At 45.9% G+C, this 27,026-nt stretch overlaps 1 protein-coding gene across 1 annotated transcript; it reads left to right on the top strand.

Annotated features, from left to right (window-relative positions):
- The first annotated feature begins 19,516 nt into the window (after nucleotides 1-19,516).
- On the top strand, nucleotides 19,517-25,071 carry LOC126540318 (isocitrate dehydrogenase [NADP] cytoplasmic-like). Its single transcript, XM_050187112.3, has 2 exons — nucleotides 19,517-20,174; nucleotides 24,274-25,071. Exons 1-2 carry the CDS (start codon nucleotides 19,677-19,679, stop codon nucleotides 25,024-25,026), a joined length of 1,251 nt encoding a protein of 416 aa, XP_050043069.1. The 5' UTR covers nucleotides 19,517-19,676; the 3' UTR covers nucleotides 25,027-25,071.
- The last annotated feature ends 1,955 nt before the right edge of the window (nucleotides 25,072-27,026 follow it).

Below are 27,026 nucleotides of genomic sequence, written 5' to 3'. Positions count from 1 at the left end.
ATCCCGATGCTCTCTCGGCGAGGCGGGCCGATGCCCTGCAGAGCTCCACGCTCGCTGACTAAATCTGGGCCGTCGAGAAGGCCCGCGAAGGGGTGACTAGGCAAGGCGTGGACGTTCCTACGTTGGAGACCTTCGCCCGGGTCATCATTCTGCAGGACAATCAATAAGAGTTTTTACTAACCAATAAATTCGTCCCCTCACGCCATGTGCTGTACGTGCGGGTGAAAGCTTCCGAGGGTAGCTGGCCATTGCGGCTGAATCTCGCGCACGGAACGGAGGAAAGCGGGCACGAAGCGTGCCGTCTTCAGCCGCCCGACAGGCTCCGGGGGGAGGGTACGGAGGGGGGGGGGTCGTTCTACTCGGGGCCGCCGAGCGCGGCCACCCAGGCCCCAGTATCTTGAGAGCCATCTGCGACGGGGCAGCAGCCGCACACAGGCTGTGTTTTCGCGGCTTTAGTTCACGTAGATGAGAGACGCAGCATGAAGGTCAATTCGCTCGTTGCTGCTGGCGCGCTTCCTCCCTCGAGCGTTTTGCTAGCGTGTTTCCATGGCCAAGTGAGACGTGTTGGTGTTTGCTTATGTGCGTGGGACACCATGCTTGTTAATTTAGTTAGTTTACAAGCTTATACGGCCGATAAAACTACTATTCTTACTTCGCGTAGCTAGCTGTCCTTTGCTATGGCAATCGATGCTTCGCCTTTCAGCACAAACTGCGACTTTTTTCAACCTACCGCTGCTTCTCCTACCATCGAAGAATGTTCCTCCAACTTGCCGCTACTACGGTACGACTGATTTTATCAATATCAAATCTATTGGTAAATTAGTACACGTAAGTATCCTACCAGCCAAATGATTTTATATTGGTCTGCATAATTGTTGATGTTGATTCGTGTACATAAGTTTATGAAATAATTTTTCTTGTTCATTCAAGTTCACCAGCGTTATGATGACAGCGGTGTCAACTGCGTTGTATTTGAAATTTTGCTGATAAAAATTTTGTTAGGCTAATGTTGCGCATTTTTCCATTTTATTTCTTTTTCTTCGTCAATTGACTGTTTTTTGTGTATTTCGTTACCTTCAGTCAGCCGATCCCCCCAATGAGTACCTTCATTGGAGCAGCTTCATGCAACGTGAAGTGTAGTTGCTTGCTCAGAGTAAATACTTTCCAATCCAGCGAAGGTAACCGATACATATAACGAATTCCATCTTAGTGATAAAATGGTGACTTTACTCTAGAAAAGTGAACATTTAAGGAACAGATATGAACAACATGCGGCATGGAAAAGACACTGCCTTAGCGGCAGCAAGTATACACAACTTACACTCATTCTCAAGGTCATATAAGAAAGAAATGAAGCTCTCCTTTTCCTAGACACAAACAATACTAACAATACTAAAGTGATAACGGCAGTTGAAGGACAAGGAATTCATGATACCGTATTTTGCGCTCTATAGACCGCACCCGGCGTGTAGTGCGCCTGTGCCAATTTGGGCTTAAAATAAAAATGTTCTTAGATAGCCCGGAGCCAGCTGTATAGTCCGCAGGGACGAATTTCGACTGAAATAGGGTTTTTACCTAGTCTGCAAAAACATAGCAGTAGGTAAGCAAAAAGTTTTTTTTTTCAACCAGTAAAAGCCTGGAACCTTTATTAAACTGCTTATACGGGTCAACTCTAAAGGCCGTCAATATCATTCTCGTCGGGGCTATCTGAACAAAAGAAGTCAAGCATGTCGGATTTGATGAACGGCCCTTGAATTTCTTCATTGCACTTCACAGTCTCGTGTTCTTACGCATGCTCGACTGCACGGAGCAGGAGCATTGCCATGGAGGCTGTTGGTCGATTTCTGTGCCATCACAACTGTTGCTGTGTTCTGCGCATATATGAAGTCGCGCATAAACGTATCACACATCTTGCAATGAGGTTTCGTGCATTTCTGCATCGACGTTTTGCGCAAGTATTGAAAAGCGGGCTGCTTTAAGTATTGCGAGCAGCATTCAGTTGCATATCGCGAGCTGCCAGAATGAGCTGGAAATACTGCTCCTGTGTAGCGACGCTCATTAGCGGAGCCTATCTCACCACACGTGATTTAGCCCCAGGAAATATTGCAAGCGTAGTCTGGCCCAATCAAACACTCTCCTCGTTTATAGGAGATTACGTTTCTTTGCTGTGAAAGCGAATAGGCTTGCCTAGCTTCACAGGCCCTAATCGGCTGACACGAGCTGAAGAGCGCGAAAATGTGGAAAGGGTTTCGGTAGAGCAGAGCTAGCGCAGTTAAAGGGGCCCGGAACCACTTTTTATCAAAGTCAAAAGATGGCTATCTAGTAAAAATAGGCTATTTAAGAAATACTTTGCGGCAAAAAAAGTACTTCAATGCGTTCAGCAGAAGCGGTGCTTCTGCTGAACCCCTCCTTCTTTAATGCCTTGCAGTGCGAAGGCGATGGCGCAGCTGGGCTCGCCCAAAACGTTCCGCCTACTGAACGCCACTTGGCGCACAGCTCAAATTTGATTTTGGATGCTAACGCAGACGGCACTACTTCCGCTGTCGGCTCCGACGACACGACGCCGTGGCACCGCACGGAGGCCAACGGTGTCTACGCTACGTAGCCGATCGCAGCTACATGCAACTGCAGTGCGCAGCGTTTGCTTTGAGTGCGACAGGGTTTGAGCGCGTGCTCGCACTCATACGCTCGTCTGGCCGTGCTACGTGGTACGGACGGGCTTTGTACTTTACCAGCCTGCCTGACAGATAGTCGCCAGATCGAACTTGCGTATTTTGAAGCGCTATCAATAAGCCTTGCCAAGGTGTTATAACCAGGAGCGGCCAGGAGTTACAGCATGCTGGGAAGCGTGCGTGGGGTCTGACCTTAAGTTTCGCGTCACTTGAGTCTTGTGGAGTGTTCAAAACTAGTCGAAATTAGCGAGGACCGGGGGCTACGACACAAGTAAGCAGGTCGGCCAAAGCTTATTTCCTATGCGGGCGACCGCGGCCGCGCATGAGCAGACGATAATCCGCTTCTTCTGTTAGTACACAGTTACTATCAAAATTCCTAAACAAATTGTCACTTACTTCAGTCTGTTTATTAAACTGCGTCAATGAATACACACTGTAACAGCCGGAAGAAGCGCACTTCCTGAATGCAGTCCGCTTTTGGTCAATAGCAGCCGCGTGTAAGAATCTGCTGTATTACGAAATAAAGCGTCCGGAAGAGACTGAGTAGCAGGCTTCCATAAAAAAGAGCGTTTGAGAGAAAAAAATCCATGAGCTATCCCACTCTGTGAAGCTGGTCGACCAGCGAAGATGTTTAACAAGGGACACGGTAATGACATCATTTTGAACACAGGTACGAACTCATGAGCAATTACCTTGATCGCTGGTCGTCGTGACGAAAGGTACGCACACTCATTTACAGCCTTGATCGGTGGTCATTATTTCACTCGCAACTGTGATCACATTCTTCGATAATGTCAAATCGATGGACGTACGCCGCTGGGTGGTCGGTTGGGCCAGATCGGTGTGGCATCGCAATGGATATGTCTGCAACACGGAACGCGTAATGCGCTCCCCTTTCGGTACCGGCACATCCACATTGAAATCACCGACCACGACAACAGGGGTCGTGCAATAGTAGCTAATTGACACAAAGTGAGTAGCCATGAACCTTAAGGGACTATGATTCATTGCATATTTTGCTTGCTTACGGCGGTACGAGTCATTGCTTACAAGGGGTATGAGCCATTGATGGTGTCAGTTTTCGACATGCTGTTCTGCATGTTGTATGCGTAATTAGAAGCACTGTTCGCTTCACCTTGCTGAGTGCTTGCAGCCTCTGCTTTACCGGGCTACGAGATATTGAAGCTTTTACTTGCTTACGGAGCATGAATGCATACGTGGGTGTGAGCGATTGATCCTAATAGTTTTTCTTAACGGGGGAAAAAAAACTGCACGATACCCTAGCCGTATACAGCTTCGCTGTGAAAGGTGACTTCGCGCTCCACCTGTGAGCTCCACGTGCCTAGCACTACTGCACAACTTGGCAGATATGTTCACTGCAGCGTATCTTATCCGCTGACTGTGTTTCTTCACAAAGCCCAAGTGGTGGTTAAGGACCCCTTTAAAGTAGATAACCGAATGACGGAAGTGGTGATGGTGTCTGCAAATAAGCCAGCTTCCTCTTGCTTACCTTGCAGTAGCTGGTCAAAAATCGCGATGGCGTGCAACGGAAAGTTAAAAATGCCGCTAAAGCGGGTCATCAGCAAAGAAAAGTTTGATAAAGCGAATTTGTATACATGTCGACAGGGTTCCACAGCGTTATATTGCCGCTGAAAACGTTTCTTTATTACATGCAAAGAAACCCATTCTTGTCGGCAGTTCAGAGTATCCAATACCAAAGCGATGCAGCCGTATTCCATTGCTATCAGAACGAGGCAGTCTGCGCCTATATGTAGAAAAAATTTAAGTTTTTTTTCGTCAAGGTAATGCATCTTTACTGCGCTGACGTCACTTGGACTTAATGAGATTTTGCGCTATTTTCCGGTCTCCTGACAAACAGGCGAAGCGGGAGCAGCCCCGGAAGAATATTTTCACCAATCGCGAATGGCTAATGGCGAAACGTGCCCCGAACCAGAGAGCACTTTCTGTTTTCTTGGTCGGCATATTCGTGCGTGATCAATGCGTACACGTCATATTGGGTGGGGAGTTCTTGCAGTCAGGCGAAGTTGGCGCGGAAAGACAATTTTTGAGCAATCGTCGGAGGCTAATAGAAAAAAAATAGCATAGAAACAAATTGGTATAGGTTTATCTTACACCGCCCCTGCACCCCGCGAAATTTTAATTTTAAAACTTGCATAGTGGGTGGACTATAGCCCGCAAAATAAGGTAACATTAAAATATTGGGTTCTGTAGAACGCTACGTTTTCTAGGATCTAGAACAGATGAAGATCACAGCTCTACTAAATATTTTCAGAAAGGTATAGCACCAGCAAAGAGAACAATGGGTAGGTTTTGAAGCATTACGAAATGTCATAACTAAAACTAAATAATAGTGGGTTAAGGCTGTAGTTCTTCCCGTAGTGATGAAACGGTGTGTGTGTTGGACTTTGCAGAAGTTTTAGCGAAAGAAACCTGAACCTTTCGAGATCTGGTGCTGATGGAAAGTCTCGAAAATGCCACTTGTTGCCACACAAACCGATCTTTCGGTCATAAGGAAGGATCAACCAAATTTTCTTTCGAAGGAAAGATCGTGAAAATGAATTTTTTTTTTATTTCGGTCATGCCAAGTGGGATGCCGCTTCATGAGACGCAAATTAATGCTTCCTATATATGAACGTGCGATAAAACTTTGACACAAGTGCAAGAGGCGGGATTCTGCAGGCCACAGGAAGCGTCTAAGCCGGCGCAAAGAACTTGTTCCAAGCAGATCTCACTGGCTATTACATGCTCTTCGTGCCACCAAGAGTCGACAGCCAGTCGATGGTACGCAAACTTTGTAAAAAAAAAAAAGAAAGACATTGAATTAGGCATCCCTCCGTCTGAACGGGAATGAGGGACAACCAATGCCGCTGCTCTCCGCAGAACCTATTCTACCTCATTAATTCCATTAATTCCATTAACTTCACCTTATTCGAAGAGTTCCCGCTAAGTGCCTGATGTACGCTGCAACCTCTGTGATCACCTGCCATTTAAAACTGAAATAGCCTCTCCACGCAACGCCCCAAAGTAGGCGACGGAGCAAAGTGTTCCCGCAGTGTGGCGCTATTTGCGAGCAAAAAAGTGGGATACAAAATGCGCACGCTAGTATCTAATATATTTTGATAAAAGCATGCTCTTATTGATGTGTTTGTACTTAAAGGACATACAAGACTATGTAAGAAGCCTATGCATGCATACGTGAAAAATTATTCTGAAGCAACGACCAAGTCAAAGCACCCTCCTAATACTTTTCACATTTAAAACTGGAAAACCTTTATTTTCGAAGACTTATGCGCTCACACTCTGGTGCTGTCTGGTTCTGCAGGAACTATCAACGGAAACTTCTAAGCGAGACCTGAACGGGATAGTGCTAATGATACAGCTATGCTCAAATCAGCTCAAGCAAGGCGCAATTCTTAGCACTTAGGATTTCATGTTACCTCTCTGTCACTCGCAGTGGGATTGCCTATCGCATCCGTTCATAAAAGCTTTTGTTTGTTTCCTTTAAAAGCTTTATCTGCTAGCGTGGGTAACAACTCAAGATTCTGTTGAGAGAGAAAGAGAGGGAGACAACGTTATTTACGGCAGAACGAGGTCGTTAAATTATCTTGCCGGTGATGAGAAGGGTGGCAAATTGCTTGCCACGACCGTTTCGGCCCAGTTAGCCAGTTCTGCCTCAATCTGGTAGTCAGTCCACGACAGGAGTGACTCCCACATCTGTTGGGAGGGAGCTGGCAGTATTGGCTGTGGAGGAGGGCTTCCCTCTCATTTCCAAAGAATGTGATTTTGGGTAGCCTTCATGCAGTTGCAATGTTGGCAGTTTGGTTGGAATTCATCCGGGTACGTATAATTTTTGGCACTTTTGATTGAGCCCCCATCAGCTATAAAAAATCAGGCAAAGCTATTTTGCAGTGCTAGTAATTACTCACGGTATACCTCATCGCTAGCTTATTTATCTCAACTACAATACTTTTGCTAAGTAGTGCGCGTAGAAGCTGGCGAATCGTTAAAATGAAAGCGAAGGCTAGCCGCGTGCGTTCTTAGTGTTACAGCTCACGGATCCGATTTCAATTTTCATATCTTATAAACAAGAACCCATCGCCCAGGTTGAGCCTCTAAAACAATTGGGAATCATCTATGATAGAAAAATCAACTGGAGTCGACACAAAAAGTGCAGCGTCTAAGGCGGGGACTGCCCAGGTTTGTGGCTAATAATGTTATCTATCAAGAAGTGCACCTACCGACATTGCCCTGCAGATTTCGCACCTTAACGATTCGAAAATTACAGAAATTTAAGAGCTTGTCGCTCAGACGATCTGAATGCGCCTTCATTAATTATCCAAATTCCTTCTTTCTTGCTCATTGGCATCGTTTTCACACGCCACAAATTGTATTTGTATAAAAAGAATTAGATAGTCGGAACGTGAACATTCGAGATGTAATTCCATCAACTGAATGAAATCAGAATAATACAGAATTTTATGATACTTCCACGAAACCCTAAGTTACAATCAGTCACCTTCTTAAATAACCTGTTGCGAGATTATCTTGCACAAGTAAAGATAAGATAATCGCTACACCCTTACAAAAATGACTTTAGACTGTCTATAGAAAGTCTATAGACTTTTCATAGACGACTTTTTCTTTCTATAGATTTGGACTTTTGTTGATACAAAGTCTATAGACTGTCTATAGACCAAAGTCGATAAAGTTTCTATTTCTTTTTGTCTATTCGCAGTCTATAGACGGTCTATAAAAAAAAGGTGATAAGGTGTTTGTTTCCTTTTTGTCTACTTCCCCTCTATAGAATACCTACAGACGAAAGTCGACACAGTCTCTATCTATTTTTTCCATACTTTGTCTATAGACTTTCTATAGACGAAAGTCGATAGGGTTTCTATTTCTTTTTGTCTACTCGCAGTCTATAGACGGTCTATAGAAAAAAGTCGATAAGGTGTTTGTTTCTTTTTTGTCTACTTCTCCTCTATGGACTACCTATAGACGAAAGTCGATACTGTTTCTATCCATTTTGTCCATACTTTGCCTATAGACTATCTATAGACGAAAGTCGATAAGGTTTCTATTTCTTTTTGTCTACTCGCAGTCTATAGGCGGTCTATAGAAGAAAGTCGATAAGGTGTTTGTTTCTTTTTTGCCTACTTCCCCTCCATGGACTACCTATAGACGAAAGTCGATACAGTTTCCATTCATTTTGTCCATACTTCGTCTATAGACTTTCTATAGACGAAAGTCGATAAGGTTTCTATTTCTTTTTGTCTACGCGCAGTCTATAGACGGTCTATAGAAAAAAGTCGATATGGTGTTTGTTTCTTTTTTGCCTACTTCCCCTCTATGGACTACCTATAGACGAAAGTGGATACAGTCTCTATCTATTTTGTCCATACTTTGTTTATAGACGTTCTAAAGACGAAAGTCGATAAGGTTTCTATTTCTTTTTGTCTACTCGCTGTCTATAGACGGTCTATAGAAAAAAGTCGATAAGGTGTTTGTTTCTTTTTGTCTATTTCCCCTCTATGGACTTCTTTTAGACGAAAGTCGATAGTGTCTATTTATTTTTGTCCATATACTTTGTATATAGACTTTCTATAGACGAAAGTCCATAAGATTTCAATTTCTTTTTGTCTACTCGTAGTCTATAGACGGTCTATAGAAAAAATTCGATAAGGTGTTTGTTTCTTCTTTGTCTATTTCCCCTCTATATGGACTACCTGTAGACAAAAGCCGATACCGTTTCTATTTATTTTTGTCCATACTTTGTCTATAGACTCTCTATATTATGGACAATAGTCGACAAGGTTTCTATTTCTTTTTCTCTACTCCCGGTGTATTGAATGTCTATAGAAGAAAGTCGATAATATGTAATTCCGAGTTCCCGTACCCCCCGCCCACTGCGAACGCGATGATATGGCACTGGTTCATGCACGACGGCACCGCAACCCCGGCGCGGCGGGCAAACCGTGCAGACTGCTAGTCTGCGTTCGGTGCAGCTGCCCCGAACGAGGATCGCGGCGGAGCAGGCACCGTCCGAGTCACCAAGGTCTTCCAGGCACCCGAAGGCCCTAAACCTGGCTGCTTCCCGGACGTACACTTCCCGAAGACCAAGTGGTGAAGGTCAGATGGTGATGATGTGGCAAAGGTGGTGAATAAGTGGCAAAAGCCGGCAGACCAGGTGGTGAATTCACCACCTGGTCTGCCTCTGAGTTGTCGTGGTCTTGCATGTCTATAGATTAACAATAGACAAACATCGTTAATCTGGGCCCAACCCGTGTACGCTGTAACCAAGCGCAGGTACCGGTGGATAATACGTAGCTGCGTTTGATATAAGCCACTGAAGTTGTATACTGCTGAGATTGCTGTAGAGCCTATTTGTGGACATTAGTATACACATAGTGTATACCTCCGCATTTGTTGACCACATGATATGATCTACGTAGTCGCTCTCGGCAATCCCAAGACAGTCTTCACAGTTGTCGCATCACTTTTGCGGCAGTAGAATAAAGAAAGCAAAACGCCGATCCAATTGTTATAATAGACGTTACGAACGCCAGCTTCAGCTACAAGTGGATTCCAAACAGGCATCAAGCTAACAGCAAAGACACTGGTAATGTTTGTAGCTGACAACGCGGACTTTGTGAATGTGCGATGAACCGATGTCGCACATGTGGTGTTCGCGTTGTGTGTCGTCCGATTCTCGGATACTTTTCACATTGTCTTCATATCTCGGCTGCGTCACTAACATCGGGCGGTTTTTTGTTGACTGATATCCTGCACTATAAACCCATCAAAGTTTCTCATTCACTTATAATAGGTGCCAAATTCTCTGAGCCCACCCAGTATTTCGCGGGCGGTATGCCTGCGCAGCCACGCATATGAGTACCTCAATGCTCTACTGATTGCTTTGACCTATCATCGGAACAGAAAATTAGCACTAACATACGTGCGGGCGTCAGATTTGGCGGTACGCTGGAAGATATGCTACAAGTACGCTGTATTACTAATCGACGCTGGCAATAATGCGTCTGAAACGTCTGAAGGGCCCTGTAACGGCTTTTACAAACAGCGCATTCATGTTAGAGTTCCAGTCTCATACGATAGCCCACAGCGTTTGTCATACAACCTGCCAGCGCATTTCCTTCGTCCATGAAAAAAACGGCCGTGGCTTAGCTTGGTTAAGCCTGGTGATTGCGAAGCAATAGTGTGTTATTCTCGGATCAGCTGGTAGTATGGCTGGTGGTAGTCTTGGGTTATGCTAGTGTTACGGCTTACAGTAATTCATCTAAGCACCAGCACGTCCAGGTGCATCTCGGACTTGAGCACGCCGTAGGCGAACGCCCGTATCGAGCTGAAGGACGAGAGGTCCAAGTAGCGCATGACGACGTTCTCGATGCTCGACACCCGCCGAACGTCGGCGGCTGCGAGGAGGCCGCTGCTGACGTCGCGACACGCGAGGATGACTCGGGTAAAGCCCCTCAATCTCCCAAAGTAGCGCCATTCACTTCCCTCCTCCTCCGCTCGGCGCGGCCTCGACGGTGGCGCCGCCGGTGGTGGGCCTGCCGTAGCAGACGACGGCTAACACGCTACGGGAGGAAATCCGCGGAAAAGTTCGTTCGAGTCCTGCGGAGCAGTTTTTTCAATCTAGATCTTGATTTGTCAGTCGGTAACTGGCCTTAAGAATGTCGTGTCGGATTTGCGGAAGAAATAGAGAAAAGCACCAATATTCAAGGCGTATTTAAGGCGTAAAGCGCGCGCACGTTGAAAGTTCGTGTTGCTGAAACACGACACAAGCACGCGGTGTGCTCAGACACGCGAGTAATTACCAGAGTTTCAGGTTTTGACAGCGTGAAAGTATGTGCACGTGGTTTCGTAGGTTAATTTACGTACCTGCAGGATACTTTTGTTCGGCCGTGGCGTGAGAGATTGCGACTGTCTGCGGTCAGCAATGCCTGGCAGCAGGGCCGTTTCTGTTCCGCGCCTTTTACAGATGTACGTAGCTCATGCACAGGTTGTGGTGGCCATGAGCAACGTTTTCACACATAGGCGGTATAGATAATTTGAACAACGTACCAGCATATGAAATCGTTATTTATTTATTACAGTGCAAATGGTTAGAATTTGATAGAAAAAAAAAAGAAGGAACTTGATGGGACAACTGGAAAGAGGTTCAGAAAATAATTATCCCCCTCCCCTCATTGGCACCAGCAACACTTTTGTTGAAGTGCTAATTTTATCTGTGTATACTACGTGCGTCTGTATTCTTTTGCGTTGTAAGTTTTCACAAGGAAGCAGTGTTGCGTTAACTGGAACAGTCAAGGCACGCAAGAGAGAAAAAAAGTTGATTCTTGGGTTTTACATTCCAACACCACGATCTCATAAGGCACGCCATAATGGGGGCTCCGGATTAATTTTTTTTTCCAGCTGGGGTTCTTTAACGCGCCCCCAATGCACTGGACACGGGCCCGTTTTGACACGGGCGTCAAAAGAAGAGGTTGGAGGAGCCGTGGCATTTTCTCCACAAAGCCGCGCGTTCTTTGCCACTTGCTCGAAGTCAGCCCGCCCGATCTTGTGAACCCACACTTTTCTTCGTTTTGCGTTGCGCGCGGCGGATGGTAAAGCAAAAAGCTTTTTGCCGACACTGGGTCTGTTGTGGCAACCGTACGCGCAGCAGCACGGCATCGCAATTAAGCACTAGGCCCTAACAGATTGTATAACACTACCGCGCTCCTTCAAATCGCCTGCCGTACTTTCGTCGCGCAGGCCCAAGAATGGGGGTCGCAGCGCGCTGGAAAGAAAAGATATACAAAAGCGCGGCGCCTGCTCTGCGTCGGAAAGAAAAAAATATACAAAAGCGCGGCGCCTGCTTTCACGTGACACCGATTGGCCAATCGGGGAGCGGAGGAGGATGGGGCGACAGGAGAAGTGGAGGAGGAAGCGCCTGGGTGAGCGGGGTGGCGGAAAGATCTAAGAATGGCGCTACTTTTGGAAAATTGAGGGGCTTTAGACTCGGGCGCCGCGCCGCGCCCCTGGTGAGAGGAGCGGGAGTTAGGCCGCCGTTGGTGGCTACCGCCTCGCCTCGCGACGGCGTGAGATGGGGCCCCGTTTTTACACAGCTGGTGTGACGTCACTCTAGGTCACGTGGTGTGACGTCACGCAGCGAGGTCACGCTAAAGGTCAATGGTGCCTACCACCGCCTCGCCACGGAACGGGCTGAAGTGCGACCCAAAGTAGTATTGCTTCGCAATAAAAGATGAATAATGGTGATAAAGATGAATAAGCCACCCGTTCCGGCGCGCATGGCGCGCATAGAGGGAGAGACATAGACAAAAAAAGGATGAAGGAGGAAAAGGCGCTCACACTCCTCCGAGCGCGCACGCCCTCGCGCGCGGAGCTCCTGCGCATGCTCGGAGCTCTTGCGCATGCGCGGCGGTGCGCCGTCTCAACGAGTGCGCCAGGCACGTAAACGGTTGTACCGGCGTGCGGTGTCTGCCTGAACGTTGGCGTCTGTGTATGCGTGTCTTCTTTGTGGCATCACACGTCAACTACACTGAACGGTAAGCTTTAGCAAAGATGTTTTGCGTCAATAGCTCATGATTACGTGAGCGCTTTTCGTAGCGCGAAGCGGCTGCATGTAGCGCAGGCGACTCGGGTATAGTGTCGGTTTGTCGTTGACATGGTTTGATAACGCGCTCTTGTTCTCGCTTCTACTATACGGAATGTCTTACGGCGAGCGATCGCTCGGGCTTGTTGATTTTAGCATTATAGTTTAGGTGCGTAAAGAAGGAAGTACACCATGTTTTAACTTGATACTGTGCTACCACTAAGCGGATTGTGTATGTTGGGAAGCCAGTGTGCTAGATCTCATTTCGTGGCGCTTGATCCGGCCGCGATGAATGCTGCGCCGCATGTGTAGTGAAATTCTCGTGACACGCTTGACATATATATCTCGAAATTGTGTTAGCATCAAGAATGTTCAGACAGACACGTATATTTGAATAACTGCTAACGTACTCGGATGAAAGGCCGTGTTTGCGGGGCATGCATCAGCAGTGTGTGCGCTGCCGTTTTCGCATTCTTTAAAAGTAGCAGTATTTTTAAGGTTCCTGGCAACCAATCTAAATAATTTTGGGAAGTTACCGCAAGCAAAACACGAGACTTGACGAAATATCAAGCAAAAGTCTCTATATTCACCCAATCTATTTATATGCAACCACAAACGCTTTTGAAGCATGAAACCTGCGATAAGCTCATTTACTCGTAGCTTCGCAACTTAGCCGAAAAAAATTGGAGAACAATAAATTAGTCGCTCCGGGAAGCACCTTTACGCGTTTCAAACTGAAGCCATTGCGTTTGACGGTAGTTGGAAGATTTGTTTTTTGTCTCTTTTTTAAACAGTTTAGCAGCAGAAGTTATCTTTCGAGCTATATGAAAAGCGTTAACCGCCTTTCGATGCTTCGGCGTTATACAGTTTACGTGCTCTTAATCACTAGGCAGCTGCTGGCCCAGATTCGCATTGTGCCAGTCGTGCATGGTATGAAGCCCTTGTCGTGCGTAATAAGTGTTCCGGTTTTCATTACTGTTGCATGTAGTGCCGTCGTCTTGGAGAGACTGCATACTATATGCGCTGTACAAAAGAAAAAAGAGCCACATTATCAATTTGGTGGTCTTTTCTTAGTAGATAACGCGCAGATTAGTCAAATAATTCAGTGGACATTGCATTTGTTCTACCCTTATCAACACACCTAAGAGATCGTAACATGTTTTAGTTGATAAGTAACCTGATCAGTACGCCCCCATTCATGTGCATTCTACTGAAAGTGTGGCAAATGTATTCATCTCGAAGTATGAGAAAATAGACATTGCAGACTGTTCTAAGCGGAAATAAATTGCAAATGTTAACGTGATTGTTCAAAACTGCAGTCAGTATGCTGAGCATGTTCGTTCGCCACGGGCATATTGCATTAACACCTGAAAAATATCCCAGTCCGGCCGGGTATCTTTGTTTCAACAATTATTATTATAGGAATCGTTTGGGATTCTCGCATTTCCTTTATTTTTATAAGTACACTGTGTGTCACATGAACCTGTCTTGAAACGAAACGTACCGTTGCTGGCACCGGCGACCATTACGGTTGTCTAACTGCTTATCATACTGTAATATAACCAAACATCATAATGGTACTGATTAATATTGCCATGTAGTCTTTAGTCAGAGGTAAACAAAGCTAACTAGAGGCATAAGTGATGAGAGCAAATTATATAGAAAACTACTGTTGAACCGTAAAAATAACTCATTGTATAGTTTTCCCTCACATTTTTGCGTTTGTTTTACGTGTGTCTCTGTGTCTTCCGTGCTGTACTCGTGTGGCCATCAATTACGAACTTGCCGAAGCCCTTGTCAGCTTTACTAAACAAGGGATTCAAGTCAGTTGCATCTAATACTACATGTCAAGTGACTGACGTGTTATTCGTTTTATCTAAATATTATGGACTGGCACTACTTGGCAAGCATTAAACCACAACATTTTTTTATTGCACTTAAGCTGCAGGTGTCATAGATTGCCAGAAAATTTTCATGAAAACAGCCAGGGAAGGCTTGGAAAAAGATCGGGAAATATTAAAATGGCCACATAGGTATGCTGTCTTGTTATGTCATACCAAGTTTTCAGAGAATCTCTGTGTTAAATATATTTTTAAGACGTTTCACTTCATAAAAATTGAGGGAAATTGGTTCTATTTATTGAAAAAAAAAAGAAAGTCAAGCATACTGACAAGGCATTTCTTACTCAATATGTTTTTTTGCGTTAACTAAACATCCTTAACCTCGATAGCCTAGAAAAAATTTTCATCTTTCAAAGCACCTTAAATGATTTACTGTGATAGAATTCATTCGAACTATACTATCAGTTCTGTTTCCTAGGAGGTGCATATCTGTCGTGCCATGACACAAAGTGCTCGTGTGGTATTTCGGGTGCTCATGTGGTATACGCGCCGTGCAGGCCGACGGACGCGCCACTGGTGGCGGCCTTGCGCAGAACACGCGGGAGAGGAGCCTGGCGCGCGCCGTAGTTTGTTGTGTCGTTGATCGTGCTTCTCTGTCTTGTTCACGTTTTCAGAGCAAGATAGGCAACACCATTCGCACGTGTGGGGTGGCCAAAGCTTCCGGGAATGTCGAAGAAGAATGGTTGCAGGGGGGGGGGCTCAAATACCGGTGAAAACGTGCCGGCGATGCGGTTCTAATCATTCCCGGCGGGAGCATCATCAGCGGGAGCAACGGTAGCAAAAATGGATCGTCGCTTCGAAGGGAAATTTCTTGTTCTCATCCTTTCCTTTGTCTCGTCGGTGTTTGTTTCCACTCGATCATGGACGCGTGAGCAACGAAATTCGTCTGCAGTGCAGCATGAGATTTAAAGGCATTTCGCTAAAGTTCGGAATGCTGTTTGCCGCTTATATTGTTTTCCGCTTCTTTACCGCGTTGCGCTAGCTAGGCAGCACGACTGCACGAGCGCATTGCGTTGTATGTTAAAGCGACTGAAGTTTGCAAGAACTGAAATTGTTGGTTTCATGTGGCGCGGTAAATCCTCGCACCAGCTGTCGCGCACTTCATGTTTTTACATCTATTTTATGCGTGGCTTTTGCACATGTTTAACTGCTGCTAGTTGCTCCATGCATAACTCTTGTCGATTCTTTTGAGCTGCGAAGTTTTCACCCTGCCTTGTTTGTAAAGGGTATAAATCACGCTGTGTCTTATCGGAATGATACCAAGGAAGTGCTTCTTTACCAGCTTTGTTCTTTTCGCCCGAGGGCATCTTAGATATTGTTTGCGTTTTTGGAAATGTGTTTAGAAAATAGGTAGTTCAGGGCGAGGATTGCTAATAGCTGCTGCATATGGTATTTTTGTTCCATTTCTCGCTGAAAAGTTCGCGTCCCGTTTGGGAAGTCATCACACCTCGATGCTGCCTGAGCAAACTTAACACGCCGAGTGATTTGTTTGTTTCACAACGTAGTGACTACCCTTCTTGCACGCGAGTTTTGCACTCAACTGAATTCTTTCTTATACTTACGCTGCAGACGACTAAACCGGGCCTTGCCGCCAGCGCTCATCTACTTTGACTGGCGCTGCTCTGCCTTTAAATATATCATGTGGCACCTCTCTCTAGTAATAGAAAAAAGTACTGAAAAGTTAGTCAGTCTTTAGCTTTGTACGTTTCCAAGCAGCTCCCTTGGGGAATTTAAAATTGCACAAACTGCAGCAGGAACGGTAGTTCATCGGCGTATGCAGCAGAATTGCATCGGTGGTACAGCACTAACACGCGCTTTTATTAACCCGTGTGTTTGGTGACTTCGTTGGCTAGTGTACGCGTTTCCATCAATAAATTAGCAATTACTCTTCTTGAGGCGACTTCGACTGCACTTATTCGGCGATGTCATATGTATTCATCGGCAGAAAAATCACAACGGCATATGCAGAGATTGCACCGTGCGGATTTGTTTGATATAAGTCTGCACTTACGACGGGTGCTTATTATTCAGGTACAGAAGCAGCATTCCGGCAAGGGTGGAATAAAAGAAACCATCGAGAGATCGCATCACTCAACAAAATTTATCGGCTAGTGAACATGAGCTCCACGTCATGTAAATGGGGTTCATGGCGTTTGTCTGCGGGACACACCTTGCACGTATGTGGACCATGTTGTCCCAAACACCGGTAACATCGTGTTCATACCCGCTCGCACAGAGGTCAGCATCTTCCCTACAGCTGTCGCCGCAGAAGAAGCAGCCTGGCACCCGAACAAAGGAGAAATCGCAGCCGCGAACTTCAGCCATCCTTGCTGCAAAGGGTTGTCGTCTGCTACTGCTCCCGCGTGTACTGTTGGAAGCGTCCGCTAGGTGGCTTTCAGTGGCGCCTCTATAGGCGGTGCACGAGGCGTATACCTAACTTGGAAACCTGTTAGCATGCCCAAGAGGCCTCATTACCTGTAAGAAATTAAGTGACCATATCAATACAATCAACGCATCTGCCTTCTGTTGAAGTTATGGCCAATGACCCATTCATTTAAACGTATGAGAAAGACATTTAAATGTGTATTAAGCAAAATAAATTACAATCTTAGGCATGATACTGTGAATATTCCAGTCACGGCTTCTGAAAATATCCCTCTGCACGGGCATACTTAACTACCAGCCAAAAAAAATGTACAGAAAGCCCAACTGGGTAGCGTTTCAGCAATAAATATAGAGACCACTTGGGATAAGTACATTAATGCATCATATATGAACTTGTCATAAAAGGGAACATACTGTTGCTGGCACGAGCAGCAGTTGTGACTGTTTAATTGTTCACCATACCATGCAATAAAACATTGTATAAAGGTACTGATTTGTATTGACAAGCAGCCATTAGTCATAGTTAAACCGCATTAAGTATTAACTTAGATGGTTTGAGCAAATATATTAAGCTGCTTAATGAACATACAAAGAATACACACTTGTTATTTTTACCTCATATTGCTTCATCTACTTATTTGCAGCATACACCTGCAGCACCTTTGGGACCAATGACACAAAGGTCAAGGCCAGCCTGGCGACCATGCTTGCCAAGGAGTAGTGTAAATATTTAATCTGTTTCCATAGTAGCATAAGACATGAATTTAAGGAATTCATCTATTATATCGAGCAATAAAAACGGTTAATGCATTGCCGGTGCATTTGTCTTATTTTTTGCACTGCATGATTCAGCACTATATAAATGCAACATGTTTATGCAACATATATGAAAGTACAGCTGGTTCAGGAGCATTATTAATCTACTAACGGTAATGCATAAGTGCAGATGAAAAGGAACAGGTGCACATGCATAAATACATTCAAAACGTTTTGCTACCGCATGTAAAGAAAAATGTAAACTAACTTGTAGATAGCCGCTATGGAGTTATGGCCTTATACACTCTTTGTAGACTTGTCTATAAAATGTCTGTGTCTATAGAGTGTCTATAGATTAATGAAAATTCATGTTTGTTGATAAATGTCTGCAGAATGTCATAGAAAAAAGTGTATCGGAATATAAAGTTCTGTTTTTGTAGACTGAAATCTATATAATGTCTATAGACTATCTATATACACTTGTCTATAGACATTCCATAGACTTCAGTCTACAAAAGTAGAACTGTATATATAGTTCTACTTTTGTAGACTGAAGTGTACAAAATGTCTACAGACAAATGTCATCTATAGACGTTCTATAGACTTCCGTCTACAAAAGTAGAACTGTAAGACTATACACTTGTTCATAGACATTCTGCAGACAACTGTTTACAAACATGAATTTTAATTAATCGAAAGACACTCTATAGACTCAGACTTTTTATAGACTAGTCCATAAAAAGTGTATGGCCATAAGTCTATAGACAGTCTATAGACTCAGACTTCTTATAGACTAGTCTATAAAATGTGTATGGCCATAAGTCTATAGACTGTCTATATGTAGTGTATAGACAGTCTAAAGACTGAGCCTATTTATAGACTAGTCTATAAAAAGTGTATGGCCATAAGTCTATAAACCGTCTATAGACAGTCTATAGACTCAGACTTCTTATAGACTAGTCTATAAAAAGTGTATGGCCATAAGTCTATAGGCAGTCTATAGACAATCTATAGACTTAAACTTTTTATAGACTAGTCTATAAAACGATGGCCATAAGTCTATAGACTGTCTATGGACAGTGTATAGACAGTCTATAGACTCAGACTTTTTATAGACCAGTCTATAAAAAGTGTATGGCCATAAGTCTATAGACTAGTCTATAGAAATGTCTATAGACTTCATAGACAAATGTCTATAGACTGTCTATGGACTTTCTATAAAAATTTTTGTAAGGGCAGACACTTCAGTGAACAACGAAAAGGCGGGCGTAGGCTTTTTATCGCTTTTGCTTTCCTGGTAATTCTCTTTGAGACTGCCAGGCTTCCGTTTTTGAAGCCGAGCTTTTAGCAATGATTTTAGCGCTTTGTAAACTCCCTTTGATCGCAATCAGTGCAGTTATCGTAACAGATTACCTTTTTGTCTGTACTTCGCTGACAGCTTCATCCAATTCGCCGACTCTAAAGACATTTCTAACATTAGTTTCTCCACAGTTGAATTTTCTAAAACTATTATGGGTACCAGGTCACTGTGAATTACATTTAAATGAAATTGCAGACTCATTAGCGCGAGCATCCTTGAGTGGACCTATAATGCCGGTTCTTTTAGTAGTGACGCACATAACAGCAATTAGTTATCGAAAATATTCAATTCATAGAGATGTCATTGAATCGATAATATATGAACACAATTTCAGAACCTAAAATTTCCATGGAAAACCTAGTGGTGTCCACCAAAACCATCAGAACTGGTGATCACCAGATTACGCTGCCCTGTCCCTCCATTAAACCTAAATTGCACAGGAACGGTCCGACGTTATCACCCCTGTGTCCGTACTGACAAGAAGCATAATTCCCAGATCACTATTTTTTGTAATGTTGCCGATAGAAATTGTTAGGGAAAATTCCACTCCTTAAATTAGGGCTAATGTTATCATCAGAAATAACACTACCTTTCGATAGGTCAGTTATTGGTTTCAGCCACATGGACGAGTTTGATGCCGTTTGCGGTCACTTACAATCAACTAAACGAATAACTTTTTCAGTGTTCTTTCATTATTAGCTTGTCTTTGCATGTTTTTTTCCTTTTCTTAATCGATTATGTTCTCTTTTAAAAGATTAAGTAAATGTTGCAGCACACAATTCTTGGCCAATCTTCCAGTGTGGGTATTAGTCATCATCATCATCATCTGCGCCACGATCAGCTCGTGCTGGCGAGCACGATCTGCCGCGAGACGAACGCGTTCGTTTTTGCAGCAGGCTGCCGATCTCTCTCCCCAGCGAGCATCGACCCAGCCCCGCCGCTATACGACCGGCTGTCCCTCGCGCCCCATGGAGAAGCTCAAGTGCGGGCCCGTGGTCGAGATGCGGGGCGACGACATGGCGCGCGTCGTCTGGGACCTGGTCCGCGAGAAGCTCATCGTGCCGTACGTGGACGCCGACCTGAGGGTGTTCGACCTGTCGATCGAGCACCGCAACCAGACCAACGACACGGTCACCCTGGAGGCCACCCAGGCGCTGAGGACGCACAACGTGGGCGTCAAGTGCGCCACCATCACGGCCGAGAAGGACGTGCTCGAGAAGTACCACCTGAAGCGCATGTGGATGTCGCCCAACGCCGCCATCCGCAACGCGCTGGGCGGCGCCGTCTTCCGGGAGCCCATCGTGTGCCGCAACATCCCGCCGCTCGTGAAGCAGTGGCGCAAGCCCATCATCATCGCGCGCCACGCGTTCGGCGACCAGTACAACTGCAAGGACTTCGTGGTGCCCGGACCCGGCACGCTCCAGATCAACTACTCGCCCACCATCGGAGCCCCCTACCACCTTGACGTAAGCGCCGGCAGATTTCATACGTACCAGATGTACGGGCACGTAGGTACGACAGCACTTGGGAGCAGGACAAGAAGACAGAATAAGATTAGACTGCACGAGTTCACTTGCTGGATCTAATCTGGTCTGTCTTCTCGTGCTGTTCCCACGTGTTCTCGTAGATATACCAGATGATCTATCTTAACGGAAAGACATTTTTTAAATACCGTTTAATTGGTGCCGATGGCGCTTTCTTTACTATTCACTCTTTCAGCATGCTCGAGTAGAAATTGGTGAGAAGAGATTGCGTTCGAGTAGCTCAGAATTAGTTCGAGTAGTTCAGATGATCGAGTGGCAATTACGGTTGCTTCGCGAATTCTATAAGGTTGGTCAGTCACGTTGCCAATAACAGCTTTAAAGCTTAATTGCAAAGATGGTATAGGAGGAGAACGCAGTTTGAAGCAGACGTAATTTAAAAGGTTTTCAATACGGCGTCTCATTTGGAGATATTCGTCACTAAAGCTTCTTTCCCTCGCTTGCGCGACCCAAAATGTTTCCAAAAAGAAAATGGGGGACTTTTGGCTGAGGAATATTGCCTGTGTTGCGCCTCAATATATAGGTTTGCGTGAATACTAAGGACGACAACGCATTTTCCTTCGTCGGCTTGCCAAACTTCCGTCCAAACGGGATTATAATAGCCGACACAGGGTCTGTATTTGCGAAGTGTCAGTTGTTCTGTCGTCAATGGTTGGCCCGTGTCACTGGGGCGCGTAACCTAAAGTTTGCCGTTTCGCAGTGCATCTTCGGCGCTCAATCAGTGGTGCTGTCATGGGTGGCGGGATGAGTACGTGCCACATGGGCACGCTCTGCGTATGCGCGGCGCAGCCATGAATATGAAAGTCCGTATAACGCGCAATTGATTATTTTCCGCTAAACGAATTTGCAGCAATAACGCGTGCTAATTTATTGGTATGCTGCATCGAACGCGGCATCTACCTAAACCCTCAGCCCTCGCGCTTGGTGCCAGGTCGCTTCGCCCCCCTTGGCAGAAACCCAAGGCGTGATGGCGAAACATAGGGAAAACAGGTAAAGCCTAGTGGCGAAACGTAGCATAACAAACGGCAGTGTAGAAAAGAAATGCGAAAAAAAATATAATGATGCAGAAACTTTAAAAAAGACAAAAATATTGCGTGCAGAGTTTCCTCTGTGAGGTGTAAGCATGTGCTACAAATCAAATGCTGTTTCGTCATCCTATGCTGATGTCTTTGGTATAATGGCGACACACACCTCGAAAGAGTCATGACAACACCGAAATGTTGGCCGATGCCAGCATGACATGAAGAGGTCGCGAGCAGTAGCAATATTCACTCATGTTATATGATAGCGCGTTTGGAAGATGAGCATTGGCTGATGCGTGCTGTAGTACGTGACGTTATTGAACAGTGTCTCGTTGATAGACCTCTTGCATAGACGTGGTCGAAGACACTGCCTGCTCTCGATGTGAACCATCATTCATAGTGATCAACTGCACTCCGACGGTGGCCGCGTATGGCGTGGCCGCATGGGCCCTATGCTGAAAGCTACCTGCGATGAGGACAGAGTGCGTGCAGTGCTGATAGCTTCGTGTGCGCTGTACTCTCGCCACTTAGTTCGCGGTGAGCGCGAGGCAGCACGAATGTCCATTCGCTCGCTGCTGCGGGCTCTCCCCTGAAGCGATCGTTGAACGTGACAGAAGTACGGACGGGTTTCCTCGTTGGGTAGGAAAAGAAACGCTTACGGATGTAAAAGCTGAACCAGAGAATTCCACCACACGCCCCTTATTGACTAGTCGAATGCTTCGGTGCGGCGCCACAGAAGCCGAACGAAGGGCTCGCTGAATCCTGAGTATTTATCCATTGCCGCGAAGTGCAGCTCGGCTAGGGACAAACGGAGCTAAGCTCACTCTCCTCCGTTGGACTAGTACCTAAGAAAGGGCAGCGTTCGAGGAGTAAAAGTCACCACGGCTCTCGCGCAATTCATGCGTGTGCACAATGGTCACGCAAGCGCTAGGAAGGAGGTCTCTCATATTCGCTGAGAAAAATGCCTTTTTCGCTTTGCCACCGAAACGGGGACCCGCAAAGAGCTAATGCCCCGGGCACGGTATTCACGGTGCTGCCTCGACGTAGCTCGCTGTGATGTCCTGCTGAGGCGTTGAATCCGCCGTCGCTCGTTTGTGACGCAAGCGACATAAGTCTTATCTTCGTTTTATCTCACTCTTAACTCTTCTCTTATCTTCATAAGACGCCCGCATAAGCGGTCAACTCGTTGACGTAAAGAAACCAAACGAGGCGGAAAGCGTCAGGCGGGCACTTCTCTAGTTGCTCATTGTGTGCCAAGTTTCGGCATTGGAGCCCATCTTTCGTCGACGAATATCTTAACTTACGACTTTTTTAAAATCGCGTAAATTGATTTTCCCTTCTTGTGACGTCTTCCTCCAATACTCGCATTGCAGCATTGGTGTTAAAAGCAGTAATTACAAATTTAGATAACGAATATTATTTAATTAGCAACAGACTACGACGGGCTGTTCGGCAACCTAGTGTCCGCTATGCTGAAAGAAGGCATAGTGAAGAAAGCGTCATCGCATCATATATATTCAATTTAAAAAATCTGATTCCACTAAAGTAGATCACATGATACATCAGCAAGTTCTTTTCATCCGTTCTGCAACACGGAGCGAGAATTACTGAGGAAGCGAAACTGCGCTCGCTCGGGCGTCCCAATAAAGTCATGTCGTCGTGCACTAAAGCCTTTAGTCGTGCACGGCGCCGATGCGCCCTCTGTCGTTAGTCGGCTCGCCGAAAATGAGAACGCGCGCAGTGCGCTCTCTGATAAGGCTCACCGGTTCAAGGCCGTTCGGTTGCGATTTACCACTATTCTTTTACGCACGTTTCTTGCGCCTCTTCGCCGGCTCCAAATGCCTTGAAAAATTATCAGAAAGAAATGCTTCACTTAGAGAACAATTACCTCTGTGATGTATTTTTTTGAAACACGAAATCCATAATGCATGCCTTTTTTTTTAAAACGCGAGATCGATACGTTGGGTATGATTTGTTCCAGCCAATGACAGTACTTACCCTGTATGCCATTAGTTCACATTTAGATTGGTCTTGTAACTTGTTGCCCGTTGCGCCCTAGATGATTGAAAGCATCGTTAATGACCATTGCTGGGAAGCGCTTACTCCTACGAAATCGCTTCAAGTGTCTGAAGATCCGTAGGACGCAGAAAAAAAAAAGAACTGCGCGGTTTGCACTATGCCTACTTCTGTGAGCGAGCGAACTGAGACGGCGTCGGCGTAGCTCGTTTCAAGCCCAGTGCGGCATGTAATTAGGACAGTATTCATTAATAGCTGCGGCTAAAATGTTCGCCATTAATATTTATTGACGTCCCAGAATGAAATACGGGAAAATTTTCAATAACTGTGACGATATCGCAATTTTTGTGTCTATAGAAGAACATCTAAACGCAGTTTTCGCCGCAGCTCGACAGATGACGCGTCGTGCGTGTTGCCATCATCTAACCCGCGCCCGACCGTGACTTTATCGGGCCGCCCGCGCGCGCGGTCGCGGCCTAGCAGATTCCTCTCCTCAAACACTTCTTTCTCCATGCCTGCAAATTCGATATGCTTGACCACTTGGACGAGTCCGCGCCCCAACTATTGTACCCAAGCTCTCTAATTATGACAAACATATCATTTGTATACACTAAATTACCGACTTTTTATTGGTGTTGTAGCTGTGTTTCTTGTTTTTTAGCGCTCCAACAGAATACTACTCAAGATAAGTACCAAAGGTGTGTAAGAGCATATGGTGCAAAAATTACCACAAATATTGCATGCATAAATATTTCGAATAACTGTTTCTCATAACGTGCTCATGTTATTCGATGTGATTTTTGTCAATGGGATGGTGGGCTTGTAGAGTGTGTCACCGGTGACTCATTGCCTCTTATAAAAACTTTTGCTCCGTCAAATACAAATCGCCGGAATGCGCATATACGTGATAGTTGCTTCAAATCAGTCTTTTCGCTCATTTTAAATAGGCCTACGTTACAACCGGACGTCCTTTGTATTCGCAACAGATTTACGACTTCGACGACACGCTGGGAGTGGCGGCCGCCATGTGCAACACGGACCGTTCCATCACCGAGTTCGCGTACTGCTGCTTCCAGTTCGCGCTGCAGCGCGGCTACCCGCTGTTCCTGAGCACCAAGGAGACCATCATGAAGAAGTACGACGGCCGCTTCAAGGGCATATTCGAGATGCTCTACCAGAAGAAGTACAAGAGCCGCTACATGGAGAAGGGCATCTTCTTCCAGCACCGGCTCATGGACGACATGGTGGCGCGCTCACTGCGCATGGAGGGCGGCTTCGTGTGGGCGTGCAAGAACTACGACGGCGACATCCAGTCGGACTTCATCGCGCAGGGCTTCGGCTCGCTGGGGCTCATGACGAGCGTGCTCATCTGCCCCGACAACAAGACGACGATGACCGAGGCTGCGCACGGCACCGTCACTAAGCACTACCGGCGCCACACCGCGGGGCTGGAGACCTCCACCAACGCGCTGTCCTCGGTGTACACCTGGACCAAGGGGCTCGCGCATCGGGGAAAGCTCGACGGCGACGCCAAGCTCATTGCGTTCGCCAGGTGTCTGGAGCGGGTCTGCCTCGACACAGTCGAGTCGGGCTTCATGACCAAGGACCTGGCGTCGTGCGTCAAGGGGTTCGGCAAGGTCGACCGGAGGGACTACCTCAACACCTTCGAATTCGTGGACAAGCTGGCGCAGCAGCTTGACGTTAGGTTCAAGGAGCTCTTCACGGAAGGACCACAGTAGCCGCGCATCCCATAAGAAATATATAGTACAATAAAATAGTGAGATTGCTCAACAACTTGGTCGAGCTTTTGTTTGCATCGCACGCGAATCAACATTCACTGTAGATTCAACATGCCGGTGCTGTTGTTGACGAAGTCTACCGCATAACATGTTACCTACTGCAAAAACTGACACACGAAGGGTAGAAGTTCATAGGCGTTGTTTGCGGGTAATTACGAACTCTTCTTCGTTGGTCTTAGTCCCGTTGGAGTGTAGGGTCGGCTCTTCTATATGTCGCTGTACATTTTTGCCTTAGTCGCCCGGGCCAGTTCAGCGCGGAGCCATGTGGTGACGAGATCGGAGCGTAGCGTATCTATGCAAGCGTTATTTGAATCGGCCCTTGGACACTTTGCGGGCACCTTTGTGGCTGTGCCCAATTAACGCAAACGAATCCATGTTCTGTTGCATGTAGTCGCCGATACACAAACTCGCCCGGCTATTCCTAATTTTACGATACAAGTACATCAAAATTGACTGTTCATGCAAACGAGTTTTAAATATTTTATTACATCATGACCAATATACATGAAAACAACGGTGTATTCCAATACTTTTTCACAGTTACGGAACAGCAAGCTTAACGTTTGTGTGCTCAACATAGACTATTTCATTGCGCACCTTAATGTTATGCTTTCATTTTCATTGTTACACCTTCTCGTTAGGAAGCAGCTAGTTCTAATTTTTAAGGCACGTCTAATTAAGAAATATTACGGCAGTGCTCCTCTCACGATGACTTTAGATGGTAATGCGAGTAGCATTCGAGCGATGTAGCGACACCGTATTTCTGAGGTAAAGTCTGTTTAACGTGGGTAGTTCCATTGCATTGGTGATATGTGGCAGAATACAGTATCTTTTCATGTTGATATAGTACTCGCATGCCTTAATAATGCTTGAAGGTGGTGGCATGACGGCGACTTTATGACGCCGACGGACTAACGCATATGGAGTGGCAAAGAAAGTGACTCCGACAGAAAGGCAAAGGCCGTATGACGAAAATGGTATGATGACATGACGTTAATATAACCACGCAGCGTGACCATACCGACCGGAGGACTATTGGATGACGACGAGTGTATGACGACGGTATGATCACAACCGAAAGAGGGAGCTGAAATTACTAGAAATGCACGGCGAGGACGGCATGGTGACGACGGTATGACAACGGCGGCATAATTACGCTAAAAGCCGAAGCAGGATTAACATGGATAGAAAGAAGGCATTACGACGACGAAAACAGGACGATCATAAATGACGTTACTGAATCGACGACAGTTGTATGACGATGACTACGTAAAGACGGCGGCATGACGAAAACTGGATGATGAAGTTAGAATTATGGGGATAGAACGACCGCGACGGCCTCATGATCACGGTACGACGATAAATGCATGAAAACGACCGTATTACGACCACAGAATGACGGCGATGGCATGACAATGGTATGACAAGAATCGTATGATGACGAGTGTATGACGACAACGGCGTAACGGCGTCTGTATCACGAAGTCTATATGTCGACGATGGTCCAGCGACGATGGGGTGACGACAACGGTACGACGAGATGCGATTGACGAAGCTGGAATTACGATGTTGCAACCACCACGACAGCATCACCACCTCCAAGCGATTAGACATCTTTGGCAACGTGGTCGGCGTAGAGGGTGTGCGACGCCGGCATGGCGAGATACAGGTCACAAACCTGAAATGAGAACGATGGAACTACCACGACGGAACCACTGCCACCAGCACATACCTAGTGGTTGAAGATATTAGACAACTTGGCCCGGTGTGTCGGCGTAGAAGGCTTGACGACTACGGCATAATTAAAGTAAGATAGCAAACGTGAAATCGCGACGATGGAATGACCATGACGGCACCACGACAATGAGCACAAGTGTAATAATGGCCCAAGCTGTTCGGCAACTCGGATCACTGGGCAGGCGTAAGAGGCTAGATAGATA

This window comes from Dermacentor andersoni, chromosome 2 (genome assembly GCF_023375885.2).
Source record: "Dermacentor andersoni chromosome 2, qqDerAnde1_hic_scaffold, whole genome shotgun sequence".
NCBI classification, from domain to species: Eukaryota; Metazoa; Arthropoda; class Arachnida; order Ixodida; family Ixodidae; genus Dermacentor; species Dermacentor andersoni.
The sequence above is the reverse complement of the archived record's forward strand: the minus strand, read 5'-3'. Positions and strand labels throughout refer to the sequence as shown.